The 13,297-nt window shown below is 41.9% G+C and overlaps 1 protein-coding gene across 9 annotated transcripts in view; it reads right to left on the bottom strand.

Annotated features, from left to right (window-relative positions):
• Positions 1 to 13,297, bottom strand: part of SP4 (Sp4 transcription factor) — a 118,615-nt gene that overhangs the window by 41,714 nt on the left and 63,604 nt on the right. The window contains exon 6 of one of the 9 annotated variants that reach the window (XM_029589056.1): positions 8,270 to 8,331. The exons of the other annotated variants lie outside the window; for them this stretch is intronic. Coding sequence (XP_029444916.1) covers positions 8,285 to 8,331 — 47 coding nt within the window. The 3' untranslated portion in view covers positions 8,270 to 8,284. Of the gene's footprint in view, positions 1 to 8,269; positions 8,332 to 13,297 lie in introns of those variants that run through there. 9 annotated transcript variants of the gene reach the window in all.

Raw genomic sequence — 13,297 nt, 5'->3', positions numbered from 1 at the left:
CCGCCATTGGTCGACCCCAGTGACATAGTGAGGGCAAAGGGCCGTCGGCGCCATTTTGACTACTGGCAGCCGACAGCCCAAGTCCAGGAGATCGCTCCCGGACCGCTCCTGGACCACCAGGGACTTTTGGCAGGTCTTGGGGGCGTCAGGAGGGTGGGGGTTTGTGTTAGATTTTTTACTTTTTTATTAAAGATTTGTCTGCGAGCCAGATGCAGCCATCAAGAGAGCCACATCTGGCTCGCGAGCCATAGGTTCCTGACCCCTGCTCTAGCGGATCCTCCTCTATTGCCATCTCATTATCATTTGGTGTGCCTCAGAATTCTGTCCTGGGCCCTCTTCTCTTCTCCCTGTATACAAATTCCCTTGGGACTCTTCCTCTCATGGATTTCAATACCATTTTTATGCTGACTTCCCCACAAATTTATCTCTCTACACTAGAAGTTTCATCAGAAATCTAATCCCAAATCTCAGCCTGCTTGCTGAGATTTGGGAATATTGCTACCTAAATGTCCCATTGCCACCTTAAGCATAACATAAGCCAGCTCCTTATCTTCCCCCCACAAGCCCACCTCGCCTCTTCCTTTCTCTACTTGTGGATAACATAGTTGTCCTCCCAGTCAATCTCAGCCCATAACCTAGGAGTCACTAACTCCTCTCTCTCCTCTACACAAATCCAAAACTCTGCAAAACATGCCTTTTCTCTATACCACCACCAAAATCCACCCCCTTTTTTTCTGAACACACTATCAGAACCCTTATCCTTTTTCTCATCAACTCCCACGTCGATTATTGCAACCTGCTCTTTATAGTTATCTCTCTCCACTATTTATCTTAAGTTGCACTGCGCGACTTATCTTTTGCCAAAGTTGTTAGACCCATATAACCCATCTTCAAAAGTTACTCCCTATCCATTCCCATACAGTTCAAACTCCTCTTACACCTACAAGTGCCTTCCTCTTTAGCTCACTACCTCTCCTCTCTTATCTCTCTCTACATCCCTCCTTGTGTACTCTGCTTATCAAATCACTCTTATCTATGCCCTTCTTCTCTACTGCCAATTCCCAACTCCTTGCTTTCCACATGGCTACATCACATTCTTGGAATAGACTTCCTGAACTGGTGCATTATGCTCTCTCTCTTGCCTTTTTTAAATCTCATCTAAACACTCACCTTTTTGAGGCCACTTTTAAATCTTAAGCCCGATTGTCCGCCTTCAGCCTCATTAACTAATTTTAACCAGTCTTACTATATGAAACTCCAAGTCTCTTGACCTGTATGTTTATCTTGATTAGATTGTAAGCTGTATTGAACCACAACTGTCTCTTATGCTTTGTGTTTGTACAGTACAGCATACATAGAGTAAAGCTATAGAAGTGTTAAGCAGTAGTAGCACAAGTTTCATGGAACATCTGAGGCTCTCCCTGGCAGGACACCAGTTGAGAATTTCTTTTGTAAAATGCCACAAAAGAGAGACCTGGGTTTGATTCCTAAGACTGGTTTCCAAACCTTGGGATAGGGATGTTGTGGAGTCAGCATTCACAGCCAATGGGAGAAGTTTCAGCAATCGTACAAAGGTGACATAAAATGGCCAGACTCAGGGTGCATGCATGTTAGATTTTGGAAGTATCTGTACTTCATGAGCCCTAGGTCAAGGACTGTTGCTACAATGCTGGAATTAGATGGGAGGAGGGATCTGCAATGAAGAAAACACCCCAGGTTCTTTTAAGTGAAAAACTGTGACCTGTAGCCCAGTAGAGGCTGTTTTCAACGGAGATGGAAGTAAAAAAGAAAGAGGAAACTGCAGGTATAAAACAAAACCTACAACAGAAGATACATTTACAAAAAGTACATTTGAGCTGAAAAGTAGAAAAGTTTACAGGTATCCAGCCTATTTCAGGACATAAGAACATTGAAATACAGGAGTCATGAGACGCTATAATCAGCATGCATGTTGAACTTCCGTCAGCCAATCACAATCTATTCTGAACTTGCCTGGGTACATTTTGAGTCTTTGCAGGCAGACAATACAGATTTGTCAACTCTATTTACAGTTCCTTTGAAGTTACCACTGTCAGCCAAATTACTAGAACAAACCCAATTATTGTGCATATTCAGCAGACAGGTCTGCCATCAGCAGATTATTGTAAATACCTTTAAAAGAGAAACTGTCACCCATTTCATAGAAACATGGAAATGCGATGGCAGAAAAAGACCATACAGTCTTTCTAGTCTGCCTATATACACCAATTAAATGTCTATTTCCTCCCATAATTTTTTTTTTAAACTAGAGATAGCAGTTTGGCACATAGGTGACCTACTATGTATTTGGTAAATTTGGCACAGCATGTCGTTTGAAGCTCTAGAAAATGAATTAGTATTCCTTTTTATAACTGATTTAACTTGCTTGTTTTTAAAATTACTTTAAGAAAAATTCAGAACATGGGAAATGCTCATTATACATAAAGAAATAATCAAAAGACAATTTAAACACATTGGGGCAGATTTTAAAAGCCCTACGTGCGTAAATCCAGCTGGATTTACGCGCGCCGAGCCTATTTTGCATAGACCCAGCGACGCGCGCAAAGCCCCCGGGATGCACGTATGTCCCAGGGCTTGAAAAAAGGGGAGGGGCTTGGGCGGTCAGGGGCAGGACCGAGGCCTCCGGCACAGCCGCCATGCTGGGGGATCTTGTGCTGGCGGCCGGCCGGCAGGCGTAATTTACAAAATAAAGATGGGAGGGATTTAGGTAGGGCTGGGGGGCAGGTTAGATAGAGGAAGGTGGAGGGGGGGTGCCAAAGGAACGTCCCCCTCCGAGGCCACTCCGGAACAGGGAAAGCCATCGGGGCTCCCCTAGGGCTTGGCACACGCAAGGTGCACTAGTGTGCACCCCCTTGTGCGCGCCGACCCTAGATTTTATATCATGCATTATAAAATCGGGTGTACATTTGTGCATGCCGGATAGAGAGCACAAATGTAGGCTGCGCGCCTAGGTTTAAAAATATGTATTGGATTCATACACACAGAGATTGAAGAATCACCATCTGAAGCAAAGATATCAACATACCTGTCTCCCCTTTACGTCAGGTGAAACAAGTCTGAGGTAGATCCCGAAATCCCTGCCCCCCCCCCCCAAGGAAAGATATCACCTCCTCCCTCTCCTCATCATTTCCATCCACCAACTCCTCCCTCATCAAAATGTTTCCTCACTTCTCCCTACAGCCTGAATCAAGGGCGGAAGTATCCAGCCCTCTTCTCCACATACCACTGACTGCCCAAGAAGCAAGAGCAATACCCAACTGCTTCTGGTGCACTGCATCTCCCAGGAATTGCCAGCATGCCGTGTGCCTTAGGACTCTGAGAGATATCCGCTCCTGAGCTGGGTGACTATCCAAGATCAATCCCAGATGCTAAGGCTTGGTTCTCTGAACCTGAGGTGAGAAACCCCGAATCAACGGCTGAGCAGCACTCATGGATTGAGCAGGCTCTGGGGGATAGACCTCATGCCCTCTTTGTGCTTCACCTTTACTGCAGGAAAACAAAATCTAGGAAAATCAAACAAGGAGCTCTTCCACCTCAATGCACGCAGCCTGATTCCATCTTCAAATAGCCAAAAAATAAGTATTCCTACTCATATCCACTTTATCTACAAATTAAGACGACACTCCTACAGCTGACCCCTACAGCAGTGCTCCCTTCCACAAAGCCAAGTGCAACTTATCAGTAAATTTCAGATTTTTTGTACATTCATAGTTCACTGCTTCAAAATAGTTTGCATGCAGCGGATTCTGATATAAAATAAAATACATCAATAGTCCTACAAAGCAAAGTCCTTATCAGGGACAATCAACAATATTACATAATGCAGCAAAATGTACTAAGACAAAACAGCAATAACCCCACAAAAGAAAGATGGCATCAACCCTCACCAAAGGCTTGCTTAAAAAAAGAAAAAAAAAGAAAACCTTAAATCTTCTAATATGCAGGAGGCTGTTTCAAGTGAGCTTCAAATACCAATGCATTCTATAATATATGACTCATAAGAGATAGATATTGTGCCATTCAGACAAATGCAAATCCTTAGCTGCTGGAATACAAAAACCTTGATTCACTTGTGTGATAGGTGACGGTGTGAGCTCTTGCTGCTGTGGCAAGGTTGATGAAGCCAATACAAGGCCTACAAGGCCTATACCAATAGCTGGCAAAGAGACCGATTGGAGCTTCACCTAGACTAGCCGCCTCTCCTGTAGGTTGAGCCCTTGGGTTCTGGAGGCCAGCAATGCTTAGGTGGGTCCCTAGGGTAAACAAGAGTCCAAGGGCATGCCAGGTTCAGGGCAGGCAGCAGACTTGAAGAGTCGAAGGCAGGCTACGATCGGGGGTAGGCTGCAGACAATCGTGGTCAGGTCCAGGCAAGAGATCAAGATCCAGAAGTCAGGCCAAGGGTGGATGGAGACACACAGAAGACACAGGATGAGACAAACAGGACAAGGCAGGCTGAACGAGGCAAGGCAGGAACCAGGATCACAGACAGGAGTCTAGAACCAAGACGCAGGAGCAACACACACTGCAGATGCAGGTGATTTGTTGCTGAGGCAAGGTAATGCTGCAAGGCCCTTGATTAAATAGGCTGGTAGGTCTGACTTCATGCTCAGCATTTCACACTGTGGGGCCTATATAATATGCACATGCCTAAGGGACAGCAGCAACCTGGGAGTGTCAGTGGTGTCGAAAGCATGCCACAATGGCGACATCCTGCCATGACGTTTCTGGGCCTGCGGCTGTGTCGGGGTAAGTATGGTTTAATGGAACAAAGTCAGCATGGCTTTACCCAAGGCAAGTCTTGCCTCACAAATCTGCTTCAATTTTTTGAAGGAGTTAATAAACATGTGGATAAAGGTGAACCGGTAGATATAGTGTATTTGTCAAATGCCTTTTGAAAATCTAAAGTTCCTCATGAGAGGCTTCTCAGAAAAGTAAAAAGTCATGGGATAGGTGGCGATGTCCTTTTGTGGATTACAAACTGGTTAAAAGACAGGAAACAGTAGAATTAAATGGACAATTTTCTCAGTGGAGGGAGGGGGCAGTGGAGTGCCTCAGGGATCTATATTAGGACCCTTACTTTTCAATATATTTATAAATGATCTGGAAATGAATACGACGAGTGAAATAATCAAATTTGCAGATCATACAAAATTATTCAGAGTAGTTAAATCACAAGCAGATTGTGATAAATTGCAGGAGGAGCTTGTGAGACCGAAAAATTGGGCATCCAAATGGCAGATGAAATTTGATGTGGATAAGTACAAGGTGATGCATATAGGGAAAAATAACCCATGTTGGAGTTACACGATGTTGGGTTCCATATTAGGAGTTACCACCCAGGAAAACAATCTAGGCGTCATAGTGGATAATACATTAAAACTGTTGGCACACTGTGCTGCGGCAGTCAAAAAAGCAAAGAGAATGTTAGAAATTATTAGGAAGGGAATGGTGAATAAAACGGAAAATGTCTCTGTATCTCTCCATAGTGAGACCGCACCTTGAATACAGTCTACAATTCTGGTTGCCGCATCTCAAAACGATATAGTTTTGATGGAGAAGGTACAGAGAAGGGTGACCAAATTGATAAAGGGGATGGAACAGCTTCCCTATGAGGAAAGACTAGAGAGGTTAGGGCTGTTCAGCTTGGAGAAGAGACAGCTGAGGGGGGATATGATAGAGGTCTTTAAAATCATGAGAGGTCTAGAACAGGTAAGTGTGAATCTGTTATTTACTCTTTCAGATAATAGAAGGATTAGGGGGCACTCCATGAAGTTAGCATGTTGCACATTTAAAAGTAATTGGAGAAAATTCTTTCATTCAACGCACAATTAAACTCTGGAATTTATTGGCAGGGGATGTGGTTAGTAAAGTTAGTGTAGCTGGGTTTAAAAAAGGTTTGGATAAGTTCTTGAAGGAGAAGTCCATTACTAGCTATTAATCAAGTTGACATAGAAAATAGCCACTGATATTACTAGCATCAACAGCATGAGACATACTTAGTTTTTGGGTACTTGCCAGGTACTTGTAAGCCTGAATTGGCCACTGTGGAAACAGGTTACTGGCCTAATGGACCCTTGGTCTGACCCAGTATGGCAAATTATTATGTTCTTAACTTGCAGACCTACGGGATCATGGAGGCTTGTATTTCATCACAGATATCAAAATATTCACAGACCCCCAATTTGACAACTTGAAGGTGAGTAAAAATCTCAAACTGCACCCTGTAAACAGGGAGCCAGTGAAGTTCTCTAAGGCAGGGGTGCACAAATGGGGGTGCCCCCCTTGGGGGGACACAAATGAGCCTTCAGGGGGCTGCCAGCAGCCAAGAGGAAAAGAGTGCCCAGTGGAATGTCATACCATGAGGGAAGGTGCATGCAGCCAATGGTGGACCCGATCCCACAGGTGGCCAAAAACAGAGAGAGAACGTGTAGCCATTAGTGGACCTCATCCCACTGGCGGCTGAGCAGAGGGCACAGTTCCCATCTATGCAGATCCGCGGTATTAGAACATGTGAGAGTAGCACTTTCTCTATGCTAATCTTGCTTTCCTTCCTCCCTCGCCGAGGTTAGCTTCATCCCCAGCTTTTGGAAGATTCAGCATTCAGCACTGCATATGAAACAGCCCCCTCCTGCCCAGTCGCATTTGCCGTGTCATTGGCAAGCGACTGGGCCATGTCTCTACTGGGGTCACGCTGAGCTGGAGGCTGGTGCAGGTCAGGGCTTAGGGACGCCTCTTCCAGGGAAACTTCCCGCTCTCCTTTGCGGGAATTCCCAACGGGTTCACCAGCTCCCTGTTCTTCCAGCGTGGACAAGAAACTTTAGATATCGAGCTGCATTAGGGGAGGTAAGGATATACCCTACAGAATCCTTATCTTCCCTTTTCTCTTTGCTGCATAGCAGAAAATTCTCTTCCAAGAAAATTGGAACAGCGTTCCGTGATACGTCTATGCCGCCTATGGAGGGGTTGTCTTTATGGACATGGATACCCCATGTTCCCATCTTTTCCACAATCTTTGAATAGGTGGGATCCTCTGGTGTGGTCCATAAGCTCTCGTACAGGTCAAAGGGTATGCTAGTAGAGTCGCCTGAGGGCAAGGGTTCACTTATCTAAGACTCCAGTGATGAAGAGTGTGAACTGGGAGGTACATCTGGTGATTCTGAGAAGGAGCTGCCTGGTCCATCAACTCTAACCAAGTGAACTCTACTGCAACTAAGCAGGATGATGAGGAACCCCTAATTAAGAGTTCTGAGTTCACACCTATTAGAGAAAAAGGGATACCAGTCTGTGGAATTGGTCAGACAAGCAAAAACTCTTCACCACACCTGCAACTGGTATATCTCAGATCAAAAATAGGTGTTCATCTAGAACGATCTTCTCCAATCCAAGCTTGTTGTATCCTTCATACGTAGTAACATAATAGCAACGGCAGAAAAATGGTCCATCCAGTCTGCCCAGCAAGTTTCTTTTGGTATTAATTACATCTCCATGCAGGTTATCCATATGTTTAAGGGTAGTAATTGCTGCTCCATGCAGTTTACCCCCAAGTCTTATGTTAAGAGTAGTAATATTTACAATCAAAACCAAGCAACAGAAACATACAAAATTACTGCTAGCAACATTTTTTACAGGGTAAGCATCCTTCTTGATAATTCAGACATTGCTGCTTAAACACACTTAGCTTTAGGACTTGGCCAAAGCAGGAGTCCTGTACTTTTTACCTAATGTTTGCGTATCTGTACACCCGGACTGTAAAAGTCAGGACCCAGTACTGTCTGCATCCAATTCCCCTATTGCCTTTTGCCCCCGCCAAAGCAGAGAATAATGCTGCAGTTGCATCAAAAGCATCAATGCTGATTAAGGCATGAGTAATCCCCATGCCTTCTGTTGAGGGTAGTACCTGCCTGTGCAGATTACACCATGTACACTTTTCTTCATTTCTAATTTCTAGCCTTTTAGGGCTTCGAAGTGTTTCTCTCATGCCCTTTTGAATTTGTTTACTGTTTTTTTCCTTGCATTATGCAGCCCAGCATTCTTTTGGCTTTAGCTACCGCTTCATCACATTGCTTAGCAATATTCAGATCGCCACACACTATTACCCCAAGGTCCCGCTCTCCCAGTCCAAACACAGTATCTCACCCCCTCATCACATACCGCTCTTTTAGATTGCTGCACTTCTTGGCATTGAATACCAGCTGCCAAATCTTCAACCACTCTTCAAGCTTTCTTAAACTACTTTTCATTCTTTCTACACCTTCAGGCGTGTGCCCACACTGCCACAGATCTTAGTATCATCTGCAAATAGACAAAACTTTACCTTCCATTTCTTCCCCAATGACACTCAAAGATATTGAACAGACTGTCCCAAAACCTATCCTTGTGGCACTCCACTTACCACCGTGCTCTCTTCAGAATAGGTTCTATTAATTACACGCTGTCTCCTGTCAATCAACCAGTTTGTAATCCATTCCACCACTTTGGCACCCACTCCCAAGCTTCTCAATTTATTCACACCCCTCCTATGCAGGATCATTTCAAAAGCTTTGCTGAAATCCAAGAAGATCACATCGGGCGCTCTTTCTTGATCCAATTCTCATCCAGCCTCCATGGCTTTACCTATTTTCAGTTTTTCTAGCTCTTCCCATCCATTCTCGTCTGTAAAACAGGGTTGCATCTACCCCACTTCCATCCATGGTCTTGTCAACCAGCAACAGTCCACTCCCTAGGGTCGCCTTTGGTGAACACCAAACTGAAGTAATTGTTTAATATTTCTGCTATTTCTTAATTTTTCTCCACACATTGCTCCTGGTCACCTTTCAATTTCATTATACCACCTTGGGTCTTACTCCTTTCTTTGATATACCTGAAAAATGTTGTGTCACCTTGCTTTACCTCTCTGGCTATCCTTACTTCCACTTGGACTTTTGCTTTCCTGATTTCTCAGTTTCTCTCAGTTTTACCATGTATTCCTTCAATGTGTTCGTTTTTTTTTTGGGATCCTTTATACTTCTTGAATGCTGTTCTTTTTGCCTTTATTTTTTCAGCTACCTCCTTTGAGAACCTGATCGGTTTCTTTTTCTTACTTTTGTTTACATTTTTTTTACATATAAATTTGTTGCCTTTGTAATAGCTACTTTTAATTCCTCCAGGTATGTCCCCAATTTGGCAAAGTCTGTATTTTTGAAATTCAAAGCTTGGATCTTCGTGTTATTTTTCTGTATCCTATTTGCTATATCAAACCATATCATCTAATGATCACTGGGGCTCAGGTGAGCACCTACACAGACATTATCCCCATTTGTGAGCCCTAGGTAGAGTATCACCCTCCCTCATGGGTTTCATTACCATTTGTTTGAGCAGAGTCCCTTGAGGAGCGTCCACTACCTCTACCTTCTTGTATATTCCGCAGAAGAAATACTCCAATCCATATCCGGCAGATTAAAAAATCACCAACACTTCACACTTTTCCCAACTTTTCAATCAGATCTCTGTCCAGTTCATCTATGAGTCGGGGGGGGGGGGGGGGGGGGGGGCCTGTAGACCATACCTGTGTAAATGGAAGCACCAATTTTTTATTTTTTTATTTTTAACAGGACAGTCCATAATGCTTCTTCCCTACCCTAACATCCCATGCATTTCAGTTACTTAGATATTGTTTTTGACACAAAGAGCTAATCCTCCCCCTTTTCTGTCCCACCTTAAATTATATAGCCTGGGATGACTGTATCCCAATCATGAGACTTAGTGAACCATATTTTCATAACAGCAACATCCAAGTCTGCCTCCACCATTTCTGGTTAGAAATGAGACAAACCCTTTCACAGCTGGTACCCCCACAGCCTAATCTCCTTCACTGTATTTTGCTATTCTGTTTGATCTAGGGAATCAAAAGCAGACATCTCAAAAACACTACTAACACTGCGCTCAGAATTGGACATGGGGATAGAGCTAATGATCTAACAGTGAAATCAAACTGGTCTCTGTGCTGTGTCTGCTGAGAAACCCAGACTAATACGAGTTTAGGATCTTGTACTTTTTCAAAAGATTTTGAAGCTGGCTCACCAACTGCTCTAGAGTTTCCCTGCCAAAAAAAGCTTAAATATAGGCCTAATGTTCTAGAACTGATGGACCTAGAAAAGCTTTTTAAAAAAATTGGAGTAATGACTGCCTTTTTTTATGGAGCTGGAAAAATGTCATCTGTCAAAAAAAAAGTAATATTCATAAATAAGGAAATCAAATACTCTTTCATTGATTTGAAAACCCAGGTACAGTATGGGTCAGTAACAAGTGAGTTGTCTTTATATAGCTTAACATTAAATGTTAACTGGCTGCAAATCCTCTAGCACAGAGTTAAACTGGGGCCTCATTAAAAGAAATATCCAACATTTTGCTACCATCCTTCAAAGAATGAAAAACAGATTCAATTTTATCCACAAAGAAGTTTACAATGGTCTCCATCAATTTTATTCACTACAGGTTTCTGGCCAGAGGGTTCTAAGATTTTTTCCCAAACTGAAACAATTCCCATGGTCTATTTATAGTAGAAACGATTTTATGTAAGAAATATACTTTCATTACTGAGTCAACCATGGTCCTGCATGATCTCATAAGAGATAGCCATGTCAGCAATACATATAACACTATCTTCAGTGCCATTCAGCTTATCTAACTTTTCAGATACACCTGCTATTACTCTTCAAATTTTGTAGCATCTATATTAACTCAGGCCTAACTTAAGGACCTAACATTAACCATACTAGACTACAGAAGTCACTTAAAAATCAAACAATTAAATGAAGATCAGACCAAGGAGTTGATCAGAGGTATTACTAATAGTACCAGTCATAATTTGATGACTCTTAATAAAAAGGACTAAATCAAGAATATGTTCAGCAATGAGTATGGAGTTTTTCACCTGGGTAAAACCTATAATCACAAAAAGCTGAAGAAAACAGTCAAACTAATACCAACTGGTATCAACCAAAACAGTGCTGCACACTGTCTGCAATCTTGTGCCTGCATTGGACTATAGACCATATCTGCTAGGTGCATTGTAATATTTACTAGTTATGTATAGTAAAAGATTTCTATGAAAAAGATATCATGAAAGATTCTATCAAACACAAATAACTCAATACTTATCCAAAAATAAGGCAAGTATGGTGAGTATTGAGAGTTATTTTGATGTTTTTGAGAGAATCTCTTGATATCTTTTTCATAGAGTTTTATTGTACACAAGTGGTAAACCATAAGAATTACAGCTTGCCTAGCAAATATAATCTGTAGCTCGTTGTGGGCACAAGACTGCAGATCAAATGTGCAGCACTGGTTTGGCTGATACACTTGGTGTTAGTTTGTGTTTCTTCATCTTTTTGTGGTTGTTGTATCTAATGCTGAAGGTTAATGTGCAATTAATCTTTTGTAGTTAAACCCTATATAATGGACATAGACAGAAACTCCTAAACAAAAGATCAAGTCACTTCATCAACAGGTACATTAAAATCACCCACAACAAAGTTACCAATTTCTAATTTCGGAGACAAACTGATCAATCAAATTTAATGGTTTGGCAAGTGAGGATTCTGGATAACAGTATGTAAGAATTAAAACCCACTATTTAGCCTTCAAGAAAAGCCCTTCATAGACAGACAAATGGGCTACTTGACAAGTAGGAAGGAAGCAAATTTTAAAAATTACTAGAACCACATCCCCATTTTTACCTAGCCTGGTTTGATGTTCTCGGGTGTTGCCTAGGCAACATAGTTGATTCAAAATAACTATATCTGTCTTGTGCAACTAGGACTGTCACACAGAGACTATCTAATTTAGAGTCTTCACAAAAAATGGACACCTTGTTCTTCATGGATCATGCACTGACCAAGCTAAAGGAAATACTGTGTTTTCTGCAAGATAATGCATATTATTAAATCGGAGGCAACATCTCTGTGACAGATAAAATTGGATGCCTATAATCTAATCAGTTGAAACACAAAACTAATATCCTTTCTATAGATGGCTCCATAAAAATCCAAACTGGAGCTCGATACACCTATTTTGTTGATTTAGATTTAAATCTTGACTGTGGAAGTCAGCCTACAAAATACTGATTTATGACAAAAGGGAAGAGCTGAAAGTTAGGAAGTTACATCAGAGATTCCACTGTTGGGTTTTTTTTGTTTTTCTTAAGAATTGAACTTTCAGCTTCTTACATGTGGTAATATGCATTCTCAACAATTATGGCAGGATGTTCAATGTGAGATCTTGACCATTACAGGAGTGCTCATATCCTTGACACCTGTAGTGCTTATTGGGTCTATGGAGCAGGACTGCTCCTTTAATTCATAAGAAACTTAGTATATGTGGCTTGATCACTATAGCCACCTTTTGGAAACCTATGCCTAGGATTCAGCATTAGTGAAATTCTGAGAGATACACAGCTCAGCACAGCTCAACTAGCAGGTTAAAAGCTAACTTCCACACTGGCACTTACAGAAATCAAGCAGGTTTCATCTGCTAACATCTCTATGAATGAAATATTACTGTGAAATGAAAAATAAGACAGTTGCACTACTGTTCTAAGAAATTGAAACAGTGCTGGCAGTGTTGGGCAGCTCTCCTTTAAGAACAAGAGGCATTTCAAGTTAAGTTCTTTTATTATTTCTCAAAAAAATTGCATGCTGAAAAATTCTTCAAAACACATTTGTATGACCAATGATTATAAACTTAAGACAAGGTCTGGACAAGACCAGTTTGATTTTCTACTAACAAGACGACATTTCTGTTTTTTAAATGATGGTCATATATGTTTCCTTCATAAGAGTGTGTCTATCAAGTACAGATGAATTTTAGTTTCACTATCATTTGATTATTCACCCTTCGGTTTTATTTCCACTAGGATTCAGCATTAGCATAAACAGGCATATGAGCTGGAAACAGACACAGAAACAAAGAAACAATGGCAGAAAGACCATATGGCTACCTAGTACACCCATCCACACCAACAAGTCAGCTTTACAGTCTCTACCATTCTCTGAGATAACCTGTGCTTATCCCATGCTTTGTCTCCACCACCTCCACTGGGAGACTATTCCATGCATTCATCATGCTCTGTAAAGAAATATTTCCCTAGGTTACTTCTGAGTCTACCCCTTCTACCATCATGCCATGACTCCTTGTTCCAGAGCCTCCTTTCCGTTGAAATAGCCCTGTGTATGGATACTTTGGCAGTATTAACTCTCTCTCCTAGCCCATCTTTCCTCTA

The sequence above is a fragment of the Rhinatrema bivittatum genome, chromosome 2, assembly GCF_901001135.1.
Source record: "Rhinatrema bivittatum chromosome 2, aRhiBiv1.1, whole genome shotgun sequence".
Lineage (NCBI taxonomy): Eukaryota > Metazoa > Chordata > Amphibia > Gymnophiona > Rhinatrematidae > Rhinatrema > Rhinatrema bivittatum.
This window is presented reverse-complemented; position numbering and strand designations above follow the sequence as displayed.